Source organism: Vigna umbellata, chromosome 4 (assembly GCF_029865625.1).
Source record: "Vigna umbellata cultivar VRB3 chromosome 4, Vumbellata_1.0, whole genome shotgun sequence".
In the NCBI taxonomy this organism is placed as follows: domain Eukaryota; kingdom Viridiplantae; phylum Streptophyta; class Magnoliopsida; order Fabales; family Fabaceae; genus Vigna; species Vigna umbellata.
The window spans coordinates 12,449,089-12,463,285 of NC_142168.1; the positions used below are offsets into that span (position 1 = coordinate 12,449,089).

General features: G+C 30.8%; 1 protein-coding gene across 1 annotated transcript; it reads left to right on the top strand.

The window, feature by feature from the left end:
* Positions 1-1,331: 1,331 nt before the first annotated feature.
* LOC124849156 (Eukaryotic aspartyl protease family protein) lies at positions 1,332-12,632 on the top strand. Its single transcript, XM_047327041.2, has 10 exons — positions 1,332-1,717; positions 1,819-1,948; positions 3,671-3,918; positions 4,744-4,971; positions 6,539-6,701; positions 6,972-7,045; positions 9,876-9,963; positions 10,891-10,966; positions 11,709-11,780; positions 12,145-12,632. Exons 1-10 carry the CDS (start codon positions 1,470-1,472, stop codon positions 12,288-12,290), a joined length of 1,473 nt encoding a protein of 490 aa, XP_047182997.2. The 5' UTR covers positions 1,332-1,469; the 3' UTR covers positions 12,291-12,632.
* The last annotated feature ends 1,565 nt before the right edge of the window (positions 12,633-14,197 follow it).

A 14,197-nucleotide genomic window follows, 5' to 3' on the forward strand; every position in this document is an offset into this window, starting at 1 on the left:
TGATATACTTTTCTATTTATAAAAATACAAGATGATGTTTATCTGTTTAACTATATATAAACAAGTAATCACAAACAAAAAATAATATTATAAAAATAATTTATATAATTAAATAAACAAATAAATTAACCATTTAAATCATTCAAATACTTACCAATAACAATATAGTCTTTAAAAAACAAAAATTATCAACCTATATAACTAAAACTAATAAACAATTATAATAAAATGGTAGCAAAAAATTATAAAAAAATATTATTAGAGAATTACAGATAGGTAATATATGGCCTACAGTTATTTTCTTCTCTACAAGCAAGTAATATATCAAGATTTTGGGAATATTTATAAATAAATTATATGTTTTGGTAAAATATGTTGTTGAATAATATTTTTGGATAAAAGTGGTATATTTTAAAATGAGAGAGAAAATAAAAAAAATTGTAACATTTATAAAATGTATACCATTTAGAAAGATCAATTGAGAGTTTTATAAAATGATTAAAATTATATTTTATTCTTATATGATTTTTTATTACTCTATAGCTTCCTAAACAATTTGAGAATCTTAATTTTCTTGTCTTGTTATTTTTTATTTTGTATTCACTTGTTATAAAGGCCTTTACGAACAAATCTTCCCCAACAAAACAAATCATAATTATATAAAGGCTACATACATAAGCCTATAGTACAAGATTAAAATTATCTCTGAAAAGAAAATACATATTTTTAAATGCAACAGAATACTTTCACAAGTTTTTAAACTTTTAATTAATCTCTTTATAATTCTTTAATCCGAAAAATATAACATTTTAAACACTAACTTCTGACATGAATTTGATGATAATTCAAAATCTGTTATTAATTTGCTAAAAATGACAACATTTTCTTCAACCAAAAAACAAAACTTTATTTCAAACAATCTTGAATCGTATCAAAACAAAAAACCATTTTTTAATGAAAAGAATGCCATTTTTATAAGGATTTGTAACGATTTTTAATGTATCCTTGACATTAACACGTGATTAAAAGCACGTTCATTTAAACTCTAATAATCTAAAACCTGTTTATATTATATCCACACAATAATACATTATTTCGTATATTCATAACTAAATTGTGTCTAACACGATCCTAACATTACTCAATAATGATTACATTCTACAATTAATAAAAGAAATTAACCAATAAATAAAAACTGAATTAAAAATATAAATTTTTTAATTATTCAATAAAAGAAAAAATTCAATGGTACTCAATTGAAAATACAAAAATAAAAAATTAATTAATTTTTATTTTATAAATATTGTCATTTTTATTTTCTATCACCCACCAATTGGATTCTCCATTCTCGTGCGGGCGCGTGGACCCCAATCTCCTTTTCCTCGTTCTCCCCTCGCTGGAGTCTTCTTCACTCTCCCAACAAACACAATACCTTGCGACGCTCGCTGCATCGCGTGACAACTACGTCCATGGAGATGCTTCCCGGGAGCAGAAGAACAATCTTCGTCTCCGCCTGCGTGTGGCTTCTTCTGTCACTGTTACCGTCGCTGTCACCGGCGAGTGTCGTTAGCGCCACCCACGGTGTCTTCAACGTCAAGTGCAAGTACCAGGAGCGCACCCTTTCTGCCCTCAAAGCCCACGACTACCGCCGCCAGCTCTCCCTACTCGCCGGAGTCGACCTCCCCCTCGGCGGAAGCGGCCGCCCCGACGCCGTTGGGTCCGTTCGTTGCTTCTGATCAATTCCTTCCTTCCTATCTTCGAATTTGATTCGATCATCTTCTGAACTGATTTGTTGTGTTTGTTGTTTTTTGTTTGTAGGCTTTACTATGCTAAAATTGGGATTGGAACTCCTCCGAAGAATTACTACTTGCAGGTGGATACTGGCACTGACATTATGTGGGTCAATTGCATTCAGTGCAAAGAGTGCCCCACCAGAAGTAGCCTTGGTGTAAGCTTTTTATCTCTTTAGGGTGAATACCCAGTTTGGTTCTTGATAGTGTGAGACGTTGTCATTTAGTCTTTGAAAGTAGTAGAATACATAAAAAAAGTCTTCGAAAACGCAATCACATTATTTTAGTAGAAAATTAAAAATATCTTATAGCTTAAGGGACCATATTAACATAGTTTTAGGAACACAAATGACAATGAATAGTTGAGTTTAGAAACTAAAGTCACAGCGTTGAGATTTATTTTGAATTTTCGTACTTTTAAAAGTGTATTACACTTCCGGGTAGTAAAATGCTGGTTTATCCCATGTTTTTAGTTTAGCTTAGTGTTACTTTACTGCCTCCATCACTTGGCTAACGTGGTTACCTGGGTTTATTTTGTTTCTGTGCATGATAAAATTATAATTGATTAGAACATGAGTATATAAGATTTATTTACTCATTTTGTCCTTATACATATATAATCTTTTCATGTTAGCTCCTACACTTACAAACTACAAATTTTAGTCGCTAAGTCGCTACATGTACACTTTTTAACTAATTTTTTTTCTTTATACACACTCTTAATTGTAGTCCTTGCAGTTTTGGATTACAGAGACTCAACTGGATTAAAAAGTGTGTGTAGGGACAAAAATGAGTAGCTTCTAGGTGTTGGGATTAAAACTTAAAGATGTGCAGGTACAAGGAAATCAGTAATTAAACCTAAAATCTATGCATTATGTAGAGTTTTTACAATACTTGCCCTTCAGAAATCATGCTAGGGATGATTTTAAAGATGGACACTATTACTTTGACATCCAACAAGTTTTTCTACACACACTTTGCATCCAGTATCTTACCCTTCAATCTCTCTCTTTCGAATTTGGATTCTGTGCTGGGTTTTCCTGTGCTGTTCCTTGCTGTGCCTTCAAAATACATTGATGGACGCCAATTTTGATATTTAAAAAATATATTGAAAATAATTTTAATATACCAAATGCTCAAATAGAAGATAACACCAAAAAGCCAGCAGAGAATCTGGACTCCTCTCTTTCTTTACAAATATAAAAGTTAACTTTTTTAATGACTAAAATTCCCCTCAAAGTGGGTTGTCAATCAATGCATTGGAGTCAAAAAATCATTTTCCTCAGAGATAGGTGTTGTTAAAGTCTACAAAGTTACCGTACATGGCAGTTTCTGATTGGTTGACAAGTAAAAGCCTTTTACACTGTCAGGGCATGCACTATTCTTACTCTTAGAACACAGGGTCAATGTGGTATTTTTTGGGTTCACTAAGTGCTTGTTTTGTAACAATGTAGAAATCTAAATTGACTGTATGTTCACGGTGAAATCAACATAAAAGCAACTATTTGTTGCTTCAGAAAACCAATGAGTGCAAATCAACATGTTACCAATTACCAAACACACTATAAGTAGTTGGAGCCAAAAAGAATAAAGCACAGAAGGGTGCTTTTTTTCTATGTTACATCCTCTTTAACATGCCAAACAGTTCCTTAGATGCATTCTAGGTCTGCGAGATGATCATTCTCATACCATATATAATTTTTTATTGTGCCTTGGTAGCAACGTGTTGTCTTCTGTGTGAGTCAGTGTTGTCTTCTGGTAAATTTTCTATGTGAGTCAGTGTTGTCTTTTTCTGTCCTTACCATGTATGTTCTAGTTGTGTGCCTCCTCATGTTAACATTGATGTTTTTATTCATTTAATTTTTTTTTGTGTATCACAGATGGACCTTACACTCTATGACATAAAGGGGTCATCCTCTGGTCAATCTGTTCCGTGTGATCAACAGTTCTGCAAAGAGGTAAATGGAGGTCTTCTCTCCGGATGCACTACTAATATTACCTGTCCATATCTGGAGATATATGGTGATGGGAGCTCAACTGCTGGTGACTTCGTAAAGGATATTGTACTTTACGAGCAAGTGTCTGGGGACCTTAAAACTGATTCAGCTAATGGAAGTATTATATTTGGGTGAGTTTTCATGTGGCAGTAATGCATGGTATTACTTTTAATCTGTTGCTGCTATTGGATATTAATTTCTCATAAGTAATGAACTCAAACCACGCATGCGTGTTTATAGTAATTTAACCTGATGCTTTAGTTGCAAACCTGAAATACCATAATATCTCATATATAGATATTATCTTAACATAAAGTGGATGCACTGGCCTGTGTGCAGGTATTACATTTCAAAGTGTTGAGTTTGATTTTTTGTTTCACTACAAATTTGGTCTAAGCCCTCACCAAAGCCAAAATTGATGTTGGTGCCTGGGAAAATACTTGGCTTTGGTTGTAATTTTCAGTTGAGAAGATTAATAGTGAGAACAATGATGACGTTTGTACTTTTTGCAGTGTTCCAACCTGGAATTTACTGTAAGTTTATTAGGTAAGTTGTGTTATGTGAACCTTAGACTGAAAATAAATTTATGCAAAAGAGTATTGAATAATTCAGCAATTTGTCCTGTCATTGATGTATCATCAGAAACTATTTTTGTGGATTATAATTTACTGTATTTTATCCTTTTTAGGTTTGGGAAATGCTAAACTTGAATTTATTATCTTTAACTGCTACATTTTCAGTTTTATCAAACATACTGTAAATAAAATGGTTTAGTAAATACAGAGGCTTTGAATAGAACACCTAAATATGTGGGACAGTCCTAGAAGTGCCTTTTCTAATACCACCTGGATGTGATTCTGGAGGCACTTAGGTTGTAATGGCTTCCTGGTGATTATTATTATGTTGGATGATTTAATGTTGTGGTGCTATTTATAATTAAAATGAATACTTTGTAGGTGTGGTGCTAGACAATCTGGAGATCTAAGTTCTTCAAATGAAGAAGCACTTGACGGAATACTTGGATTTGGAAAAGCTAATTCTTCAATGATTTCACAACTTGCTTCTTCTGGCAAAGTGAAAAAGATGTTTGCTCATTGTTTAAATGGAGTAAATGGAGGTGGTATTTTTGCTATTGGGCATGTTGTGCAACCTAAAGTGAAGATGACTCCATTATTACCAGACCAGTATGCCATTCATTTAATACATATCGGAATTAGATTACTTTTTCTTATGTTGTTATTAATAACTCTTTTGGGTATTAATTCTTTAGTTTTCTTATCATGTTTTTTGTTAGTGTCCATCCACATTATATTTTTTGCAGATATTGTAGTATGTTTTCTGATGACAGAACACCGTTTTTTTATCTTTAATTTGGGCTAATTTAACCCTAAATCTAGCTCATGAGGCAAGGATTTCCCAAACCTTTATAAGCTATACTTTAGCCATATCTCCAGTTGTGGAATCTCAATAGCTTCCATTGATTGTCACACACAAATAGTTTCTAATTCACATTTTGGCTTGTTGATTATTATCATTATTGGTTTATATTGCCTAAGATTTTTTAATCATACAGAAAGTCCTCCCAATTGTACTTAATAAAGTTTACTTTCTCGAAAACTTAAATTCCATGTGTATAGTGACTATGCAATTTCTTTTACACAACTAAGCCAGATCCTTCACATGAGTTCTGTGTTACCATAGAACCTATATGATGCGTTTGAATCACTAAACCTTGCATCTTTCTCTTTTCCGTTAGTCTTGTTTGATTTTAGCTGTCTTATCATGTGAACAACATTTATCTATAATCTAGCTTGTCCCCTCTAGATGGTGATTAGAGACTTCTGGTAAAGACATTGATGACATCTCTCAATATCTACACTCTAAATGGTGTTTGTAGGCTTTTTTGATTTAAAAGATTATTTGATGTCTGACACTAAAGGTATCATGGGTATGTATGTAAAACTGTAATTTGAATGTGAAATGAATCTGATTTTAGTTGATCATGGCTGTTAGATTTTCTAATGGTGCAAAAGGAAGTGAAGTTTCATTGTTTTTCAGCAGCTTTCTATTATAAAAGCCATAACATTCTTCCCCCATATTCTAAGCAGAAAACTAGACATCTTTGATAAACGTTCATGTCCATGCTTGATATGCTGGACTTTGCTCTGTTTCTTTATGAACAGATAGTTATGTTTACTATTATTAGAATTGACATCTGATGGGCTGAATCAACCTTGGAAGCTTGCCCAAGTCATTATAACTAGTATTTAAGCCATAAATGTAGGTACTGTTTGGCCCAACTTTTCTTTTGGCTTTCCTTCCCCTTTAAAGGAAAAGTTTTGCCAAACACAAGGTCTTAAAAAGATGAGGACCTTAATTTTAATAAAGGAAAAAAGGGAGGAAAAATAGCTTTTAAAAAAAATGCTAACTACAGTAGTTTTTACTAATGAGCTGCATTCCTTAGTCTCCTTCTTCAATTCTTCCTGAACTAATTGATGATGTGGAACAATGAACCAAATCTTTTTGCTTAGGAGTTTTTAAGATATGACTACCAAACAACTTCTACTTTTTTAAACTTCTTATTTTTAGCTTTAACTTTAGAGTAGCTTGTAAGTAAATAGTAAGCCGGGTCAAACATAACCTTAACTAATGGGATCTTAATAAATTTGATACTTATTGTCTCTCTTCTAAGATATTGGTTTACAGAAATCTATATTTTGAGAAAATATGACATTTAAACATTTGTTTTAGGCCACACTACAGTGTCAATATGACAGCAGTTCAAGTTGGCCAAACTTTCCTTAGTCTATCAATAGATGCTTCAGCACAAGGGGACGGAAAAGGGACAATAATTGACAGTGGTACAACCTTGGCCTATCTGCCTGAAGGGATTTATGAGCCGCTAGTATCCAAGGTAAATAAAAGTGTTGTAAATTTCATAAACATTCAGGAGGTGAAATATGTCTAAATTTCTTTAAATAATTGTTTTCCTTCCTCTTTATTATTATAGTTTCCTTTTTATGCGGTAGAAAATTACCCTAGAAAAGGGAGATCACTGAATGTACAAAATACACAATCAATATACAGTTTCCTTTTTTTTTAACTGAAATACTTATGTTCTGTACATTACTAAATTTACATAACATTTTATCACACAGTTGTCTGAATTGCTTTCCCTTGTTAGATCATTTCTCAGCAAACTGGTCTAAAAGTTCAGACTCTCCATGACGAGTATACATGCTTTCAATATTCTGAGAGGTATGATGCATATAATGTATATTCATTAATCCTCATACTGTACTCATACTATAGCTGGGGGTTTAACACACTTTTTTTTTGTTGAACACACATCTGAAAAGACATGTGCGTGCATGTATATTGCATGCAAATGGTGTGTTGTTGTTGGCTGGGAACAAGCTCAGGTGTTTTAGTAGCTTACTTTAGTATAGTTTTTTTGTTGTATGGTTAGTTTTGGAAGGAAGGGCCTAAGTATTGTGGTTTTGATAATGGTGGTTGTTTCCAAACTGTTATAGTTTCTCTTAATTGTGGTGTTCATGGTGCGTGACATGTCACAAAAATGGCAGGGAGGTGAGTGCTTGTCTATTCTTCCTAAGGTAGAATTGCCCTTCAACAATGTGTGGTAAAGTAATAAAAAGATTGGAGGAAAACAGATCAAAAAGTGGTTTTGACTTTTGACAAATTCTATTCTACTTTGATCTCCTTTGAAATTTTTCTGGTGATAAATCTTTTCTGAAAAGGGTGAAATCACCATTAAGTTAACCAGACCAGCTCCTCTACTATGAACTCTGTTCTTCGCTCACTCATTTCATGTTTTGTTGTTAACTGGTCACCATCCTTCAATATGGCAATTGTAATGCCATGTTGGCATTGTTTAAAATTTCTGTCATGAGCATTGGCTTCTCTACTGGTTGTTGGTGTTTGAACCTATATTCCTGAATCTTCTAGTAGCTTTTTTTTGTGGCATAGCAAGTTTTCCAGGATAGGACCGCTCACTTTCCACTTCTAAATTGTGCTTGGAAAATTTTTCCTGTTCCCTTTCATAGATTTTCCAATTTGGTAGATGTCTTATCCTTCTATTTCCATTTTGGTAGATGTGTTTTCCTCTTGTAGGACTCAGTAACGATTGTCTGTTCTGAAATTTCTTCTTATAATTCTGTTGCTGGTTTTAAAGTATTGGTTCGCAAATTGTTTTATGATATTTATTGATTAGCTAATTCTTACCTTAACCTGCAATACCTGGTTTGTGGTTTTATGCTCTTTTTTGGTTTGCTCTGTTGTACTGAATTCTATTGCTTTTGTCTTTTTTTAGTGGTGTCATCTTTAGACCTTGAAGATTTCTTATCCTCTCCCTGTATCTTTTTTTTTTCTGACAATTTTTTTCTTGATAATAACAATAATATCAACATTAACGTGCAGTCTATATTACATGTTAAAGGAGTTTGTCTAGGAAATCTTTGGGTTTGTAGTCTATTTGCCATTTCAAATCTTATTCTTGTACTGGAAAGACTTTTGGAAACCACTCAATCACTAATTAAAGATGACCAATTTACATGATTCATTAATGTTGTGCATTGAAAACAACTACAAATTAATACATTTTTACTGTGCTTGACATTACATTTTTCAGAAATTATGTTTAATGGTTATGTTTTTGAAATATTAAGTTCTTAATTTTTTGATGTTTTAGTCATTATTTCAACATGAGACTGTTAATGTAGCAATTATGCAACTTTTTCAATGTTTAAAATATTTTAATATAAAAAGTCTAATTTTCAAGTACTATAGCCACAATAACACACTTTATTACAAAAAGTTAACAAACAATATTGCATCATATTATTTGAATTTTAATGTTAAAAATGTTTTAAATATACTCCTTGCAATAAAACAAATTTGTTCCATTTTTCATTATTTATGGTTTCTAATTTTATTAGATTTCTTTTCAAAGGAGACATCCCATCTCTAGTAGTAGTTAAATACAATTTTTTTGTAATACACATCGATGAAGTATTAAAATTGTTTTTTTGCAAATTCTCTTCTTAATCCTAATATACCAAAGCTTTGTATTTTATTTTTGTTTTCATTTTTAAGCAATCTTAGCTAGTCTTGTTTTGTGCCGTGTTCAATCTTTTTAAACGATTCATGTCACAAATGAATTTAAATATTAATATAAAATTTGAAAATTTGTTCATTTTCGTGTTAATCAATCAAACAGTTCTTGATCTCAAAATGGATAATTTAATAAATAGGTACTTTTTGAAGGTGTTAGTAGATACTTTCATAAATATCTCGTGATTTATATTCAAAACAAGATTCAGTTTTTACTTCAGTAACATTTACAAAGTGAAATCACTTTTATCTACTTATATTTTCTGAATTTTTTAGGAAATAGATATCATATTACAAGATTTCATGTGAAACTGTATGCAATATTAATTCTAAAGTATTCAATAATTATATCTTTTTTTAACTCATTATGTGTGGTACCCGATAATAATTCTTCATTTTACTTTTAGAACAGTTTGTATCTAGTTATAGATAAATAATTTTTTCATTGGGTTATATTATGTTTCATTATTTTTTTCTCATATTTTGATTCATTAATCTTTTGTAATAATATCTTTGGTACTTTCTAAAAATTTACGATTTGAAAGTACCACATTTATTTAATTTAATTTTACGGTTCAAGGTGCAGGAAATATGCTGCTAGTAAGGTAAAATGGCATTTGTCTCCCACACTGCTATCGACTATGTTAAGATAAAATGTATTTTTTCGTTAAGGTGTAAACTTATATTATTTTTGGAGAATTAACCTATAAATTGTGTCGTTTGATTCTAATAAATAATATACGAACTCTGCTGACTTCTGGAATTGACTGATGCCTTCCATGACGTTTCGTCAGTTGAAGTTACAATATTTTGTAGATTTAGTTTTTTGGACTTTCTCATTGAGTATGTATTATTGGAGTGCTTTGGTAACTGGACTGCCCCCTTTGTATACGCTATGCCTTTATGTCTGTATCAGTTTCATTCACGGATGTAATGGCTACTGTATTTATTGTTGCAGTGTTGATGATGGATTTCCAGCTGTCACATTTTATTTTGAAAATGGACTCTCGTTAAAGGTTTATCCACATGATTACTTGTTTCTCTCTGTAAGTATATTGCAAGTCTACTTGATCTTTCTTTTGTTGCGGTATATGAGAGTTTTATTTGGCTTGTTTTTGGACCTATTGTTGTCAGCCTTCTGACGTTATTTGTTGTTTATGCCTCATTTTGGTTACCCCTTTCTCAAGTATAGCGTTTAGTTGTGTTTGGGTCTGCATTCCAACTACAATTACTGATTATGGTTTTAGAATGCCTGTCTGTAGTATAGGATGAGACAGAACAACACATAACTTTGGGTTCTATAATCAGCGTGACATTTTTTAATTAATATTTTGAATTTGTTTTTATGATCGTGCTTTTGGAACTCTGGTATTTGCTACTTGTGCGTTTCAATAATGTCATAAATTTGTGTACAACACTTTTCTGTTGAATGTGCTTTGGGTGGATTGCATTTGGACAAATGATACTGTTGTTCACCTAAAAGTAATTTTGTTGGAATACACTATTTGGATGTATATACCCTGTAAAAAGAATTTTAAGTGTGGAAGTAAGTTTATAAAAAAAAAAAATACATTACAAACTGGTCTAATTCTTTTGTCCCCAATTATAACCCAACTGCATCGTCCCCTAACAGTAACTGTATTCTGGACTTAAGTAAGTTAAAGTTGCTTCTACCTAAAGTATCCACAGTGCATATTAAAAACCTTTTGTATTCCATCTACACCGAACTTATTTTTGAGTTCCGGAATGAGTTCTGGAGTTGCAATTGCAACACAGACAGGATTATCTTTTCTTAGCCATATTAACCATTATTTTGTCATTTTAGATTCTCATAGTAGTTTTTAAAATTATTTTTCAAAACACTCGGTAATTAATGTGCAGTACTTCTGAGCATTTTTTTATTTGTCAATGATTTTTATATTCAAAATCTTTATATACCATACTATGAATTAAATACTGATATGCATCTGCAGGGAGATTTCTGGTGTATTGGTTGGCAAAATAGTGGGACACAATCAAGAGATAACAAAAATATGACCCTATTAGGAGGTATTCTCTTCAAATCTTTTTCTGTACCTGTAAACATTTGCTGCTAATTTTCTGAACACTGCTTCCAGCTTTAGAATGAGTCTGCCATAGCCATTATAAGAGGGAAGAAAGGTTGAATTTTGTAACAGCACTTTGGGATGTAATATTTTTTAACCTGGTTAAATCTGATGTCTGAAATAAACAAGACAAATATACCATAAATGCATATCGTGGAACATATTTTGTGGGATAACTCGAGTTTTTTGACTGGGTCTATATTATTTAATCATATCATCACATGAACCTCTGAATGGGCCAACTACTTTTTCCAGAGGTGAAACCTGACCACTTGAAAGTGAAACTTGAAATTTTAATCAAACAAACGCGTTTTCTGGCTCATTTGGTGAATTAAAGTGCTGGTGGCCCTCTCCTGTTTATGTTGGGATTTTACTTTGGGGCCTTGGCCTTTAGCCAGATATTTGCCCTGCTAGTGTTGAACACTTTGTGCCATACTAACTTAAATTCCCTATTGAGTCTGATGTGGAACAAATGTTTATGTACTGGAGATAAAATTGCTGGGTACTTTACAACCTAAATATTCTGATAAATGTATTATTTTTAATGGTGGAAGAATTTTCCTGGTAGTTTTTTTTCTTGATGTAAATTATAGCTAAATTATTATCAGTAATCATTTTGGATCTCCAGAAAGTTTGCTTTCCATGACCTTACTCTGCAGCTTCATCTATATATTTATTTGTTGCAGATTTAGTGCTTTCAAATAAACTTGTCTTCTACGACCTAGAAAATCAGGCTATTGGATGGACCGAGTACAACTGTGAGTATCATATCTTAGTTCTTCATGATATTCACTAGTTTAAATATTTTAATTATGAAAATGAAAAAATATAAATTACGTAAAAGTAAATTTTTGTGGAAACATCTATAATGAAAGTAAAAGTAAATTACGTAGACATTTATTAATGTTTTATTTTTTTTTTCAGATTCTACATGATACTCTCTTTTTTCGTAATATTAGTTTAATTTCAGATTGGTTAGTTATGTATAATGGATGAGTTATAAAACAAGTTTACTTTTAAGAGGGGCTAAGAAAATTTGAAGAAATGAATTTGAAATGACTTGAATTATTACTTGGTTTTGATAATTGGTGATTTAATAATATTTTGGATGGTGTATCTCAGGTTCTTCAAGCATTAAAGTGAAGGATGAGCGCACAGGAACGGTCCATTTAGTTGGTTTCCACTACATTTCTTTTGCATGCGTTTTAAACATCAACGGAATGATGATCTTGTTTCTACTTGCTCTGCTACATACACTGGTTTATTGAAACAGAACAGCAAATACATATACTAAAGTCAAAATTATGGCAACAGGATTTGGAAATAGAAAGGACAAAAAATGCTAAGTGAGAAATTGAGTTTTCAGGAACTTGCATGATTTTTAAATGTAATCTTGAAGGGAGACTAGGACACTGACCATTGGGAACCTTCGCTGTGGGTCAAATTTTTCATCCCAATCCCCATGGTGAATATGTAAATTACATCCACCAATTGTATATGTTATTAGACTTAGCTTCGCTCTCAATGCCAAATGTATAATTCTCATGCGACAACCTACGCATGTAACGCAACTTTTAATTGCAAATATTTAAGTTAGTTATTGTTGACCATTCTTTGCTAGCTATTGGATTTCTATCATATTCAAATAACACATGTCTATAGAACCTTCAATTGAAATTCCTTTTTTATTGAATTTTCAACCTCATGTAATAATATTCAGGATTTCACTCACTCTATCACTCCTTTAACCGTTCTGTTTTCATGAGATTTCATTTGATTAAACAATTTATTCAATCTCTTACAATATTTATTTGAGCTATCTTTTTCTTTCATTATTTTCATCATCAAAATCTCTTTTAAAATATTGAAGCTTCACTGTTTTTAAATTTGAATTAATATTTATATTCATTTGAATTAGTTATTCTATTAATTTTACGTGACTTTTCAAAATAAGATTTTATACACAAACAATTACCTATTTTATTATGACAATCAATTGAACATCTTAACCATAGTCATAATTAGCAACCAAAATGAAAAGGAAAATCTACTTAAATTGTTATATTATTCTAAGTCACTTCCTTTTGTTACAGAATAATTGGAGCACTTTGTAAGTTATTTTCAACTGAAAAGCTACTTGAATAATCACATTCTCTAGTCCAAAAGGTATAATTTCTCTCTTGTTTTACTCTTCTTAATTGGTACCAAAACCAAAATTCTAAAGCTCCCTTACCACATCACAAATTGTTTAAAACTGTTTTCCACACTGTTCTAGTGCATATCATATAAGAATCTTACTCGCAAGGTGATAATTGTTTCTACTATATGGCTACTTTTAATTTCACTCACATGTATCTAAATCTATAACTCTTTAAAATACAACAAAATAAATAAAAATAACAAATAAATCAAAAAATAAAATAAATAGATAAAAAAGTAAAATAAGTTTCATGTACATGTGAAAGTAAAATAAGAAAAAATAAAAAAGAAATTAAAAATATCAAAGGACTAAAAAAATTAATTTTTGATCCACTCTAATTTTTTTTATTTAATTTAAATCATTTTAAAGTCAACCTCACTCACTTCAATAGCTTTTTTCTTATTCAAATTTTTGGTAATTAATACAATGCATTCTTGTAATAGTGGTATTAATAGTGATATTAACACCGTCACACTAACACTAACACATGATGGTGACATGATAATAACTACGGAATATTAAAAAAATAAAAAAAAATTGAAAATACGTATGTGACATGTTTAGACACATTGCTAATGTCAAATATAATAAAAATGATTAATTTTACAAATAGAAAAACTTAATTGTATGAAATAAAAATAGGACCTAATTAAATAATTCAAACGAATTGAGGACAAAAAAAAATGATTTTAGTCTATGTTTTATTTGAACTAGGAAAGAATGAAGGAGAAAAAAATTAAATTATTCCAATAAAGAGAAATGACTAAAAATAAAATAAAAAATTATATTATTTAATATTAATATTTTATTTGTTTGTTATTTTGATGATAGTATTTTATTATTATAAAAATATTAAATGTTAATAAAATCATTAATTATATAATTTAATATAAAATAAATATGAATAGATATATATTATATCGTTAATTATAGTACTATTTATGAAATAATTCATCATATTAAAATTTTTTAATG

Excerpts from the sequence above, each read along its gene's own strand:
- LOC124849156 (XM_047327041.2), top strand. The coding sequence starts at position 1,470 with ATGGAGATGCTTCCCGGGAGCAGAAGAACAATCTTCGTCTCCGCCTGC. Across the intron at positions 1,718-1,818 it reads GGCCGCCCCGACGCCGTTGG|GCTTTACTATGCTAAAATTG; the intron begins GTCCGTTCGTTG and ends TTTTGTTTGTAG. Across the intron at positions 7,046-9,875 it reads TGCTTTCAATATTCTGAGAG|TGTTGATGATGGATTTCCAG; the intron begins GTATGATGCATA and ends TTATTGTTGCAG.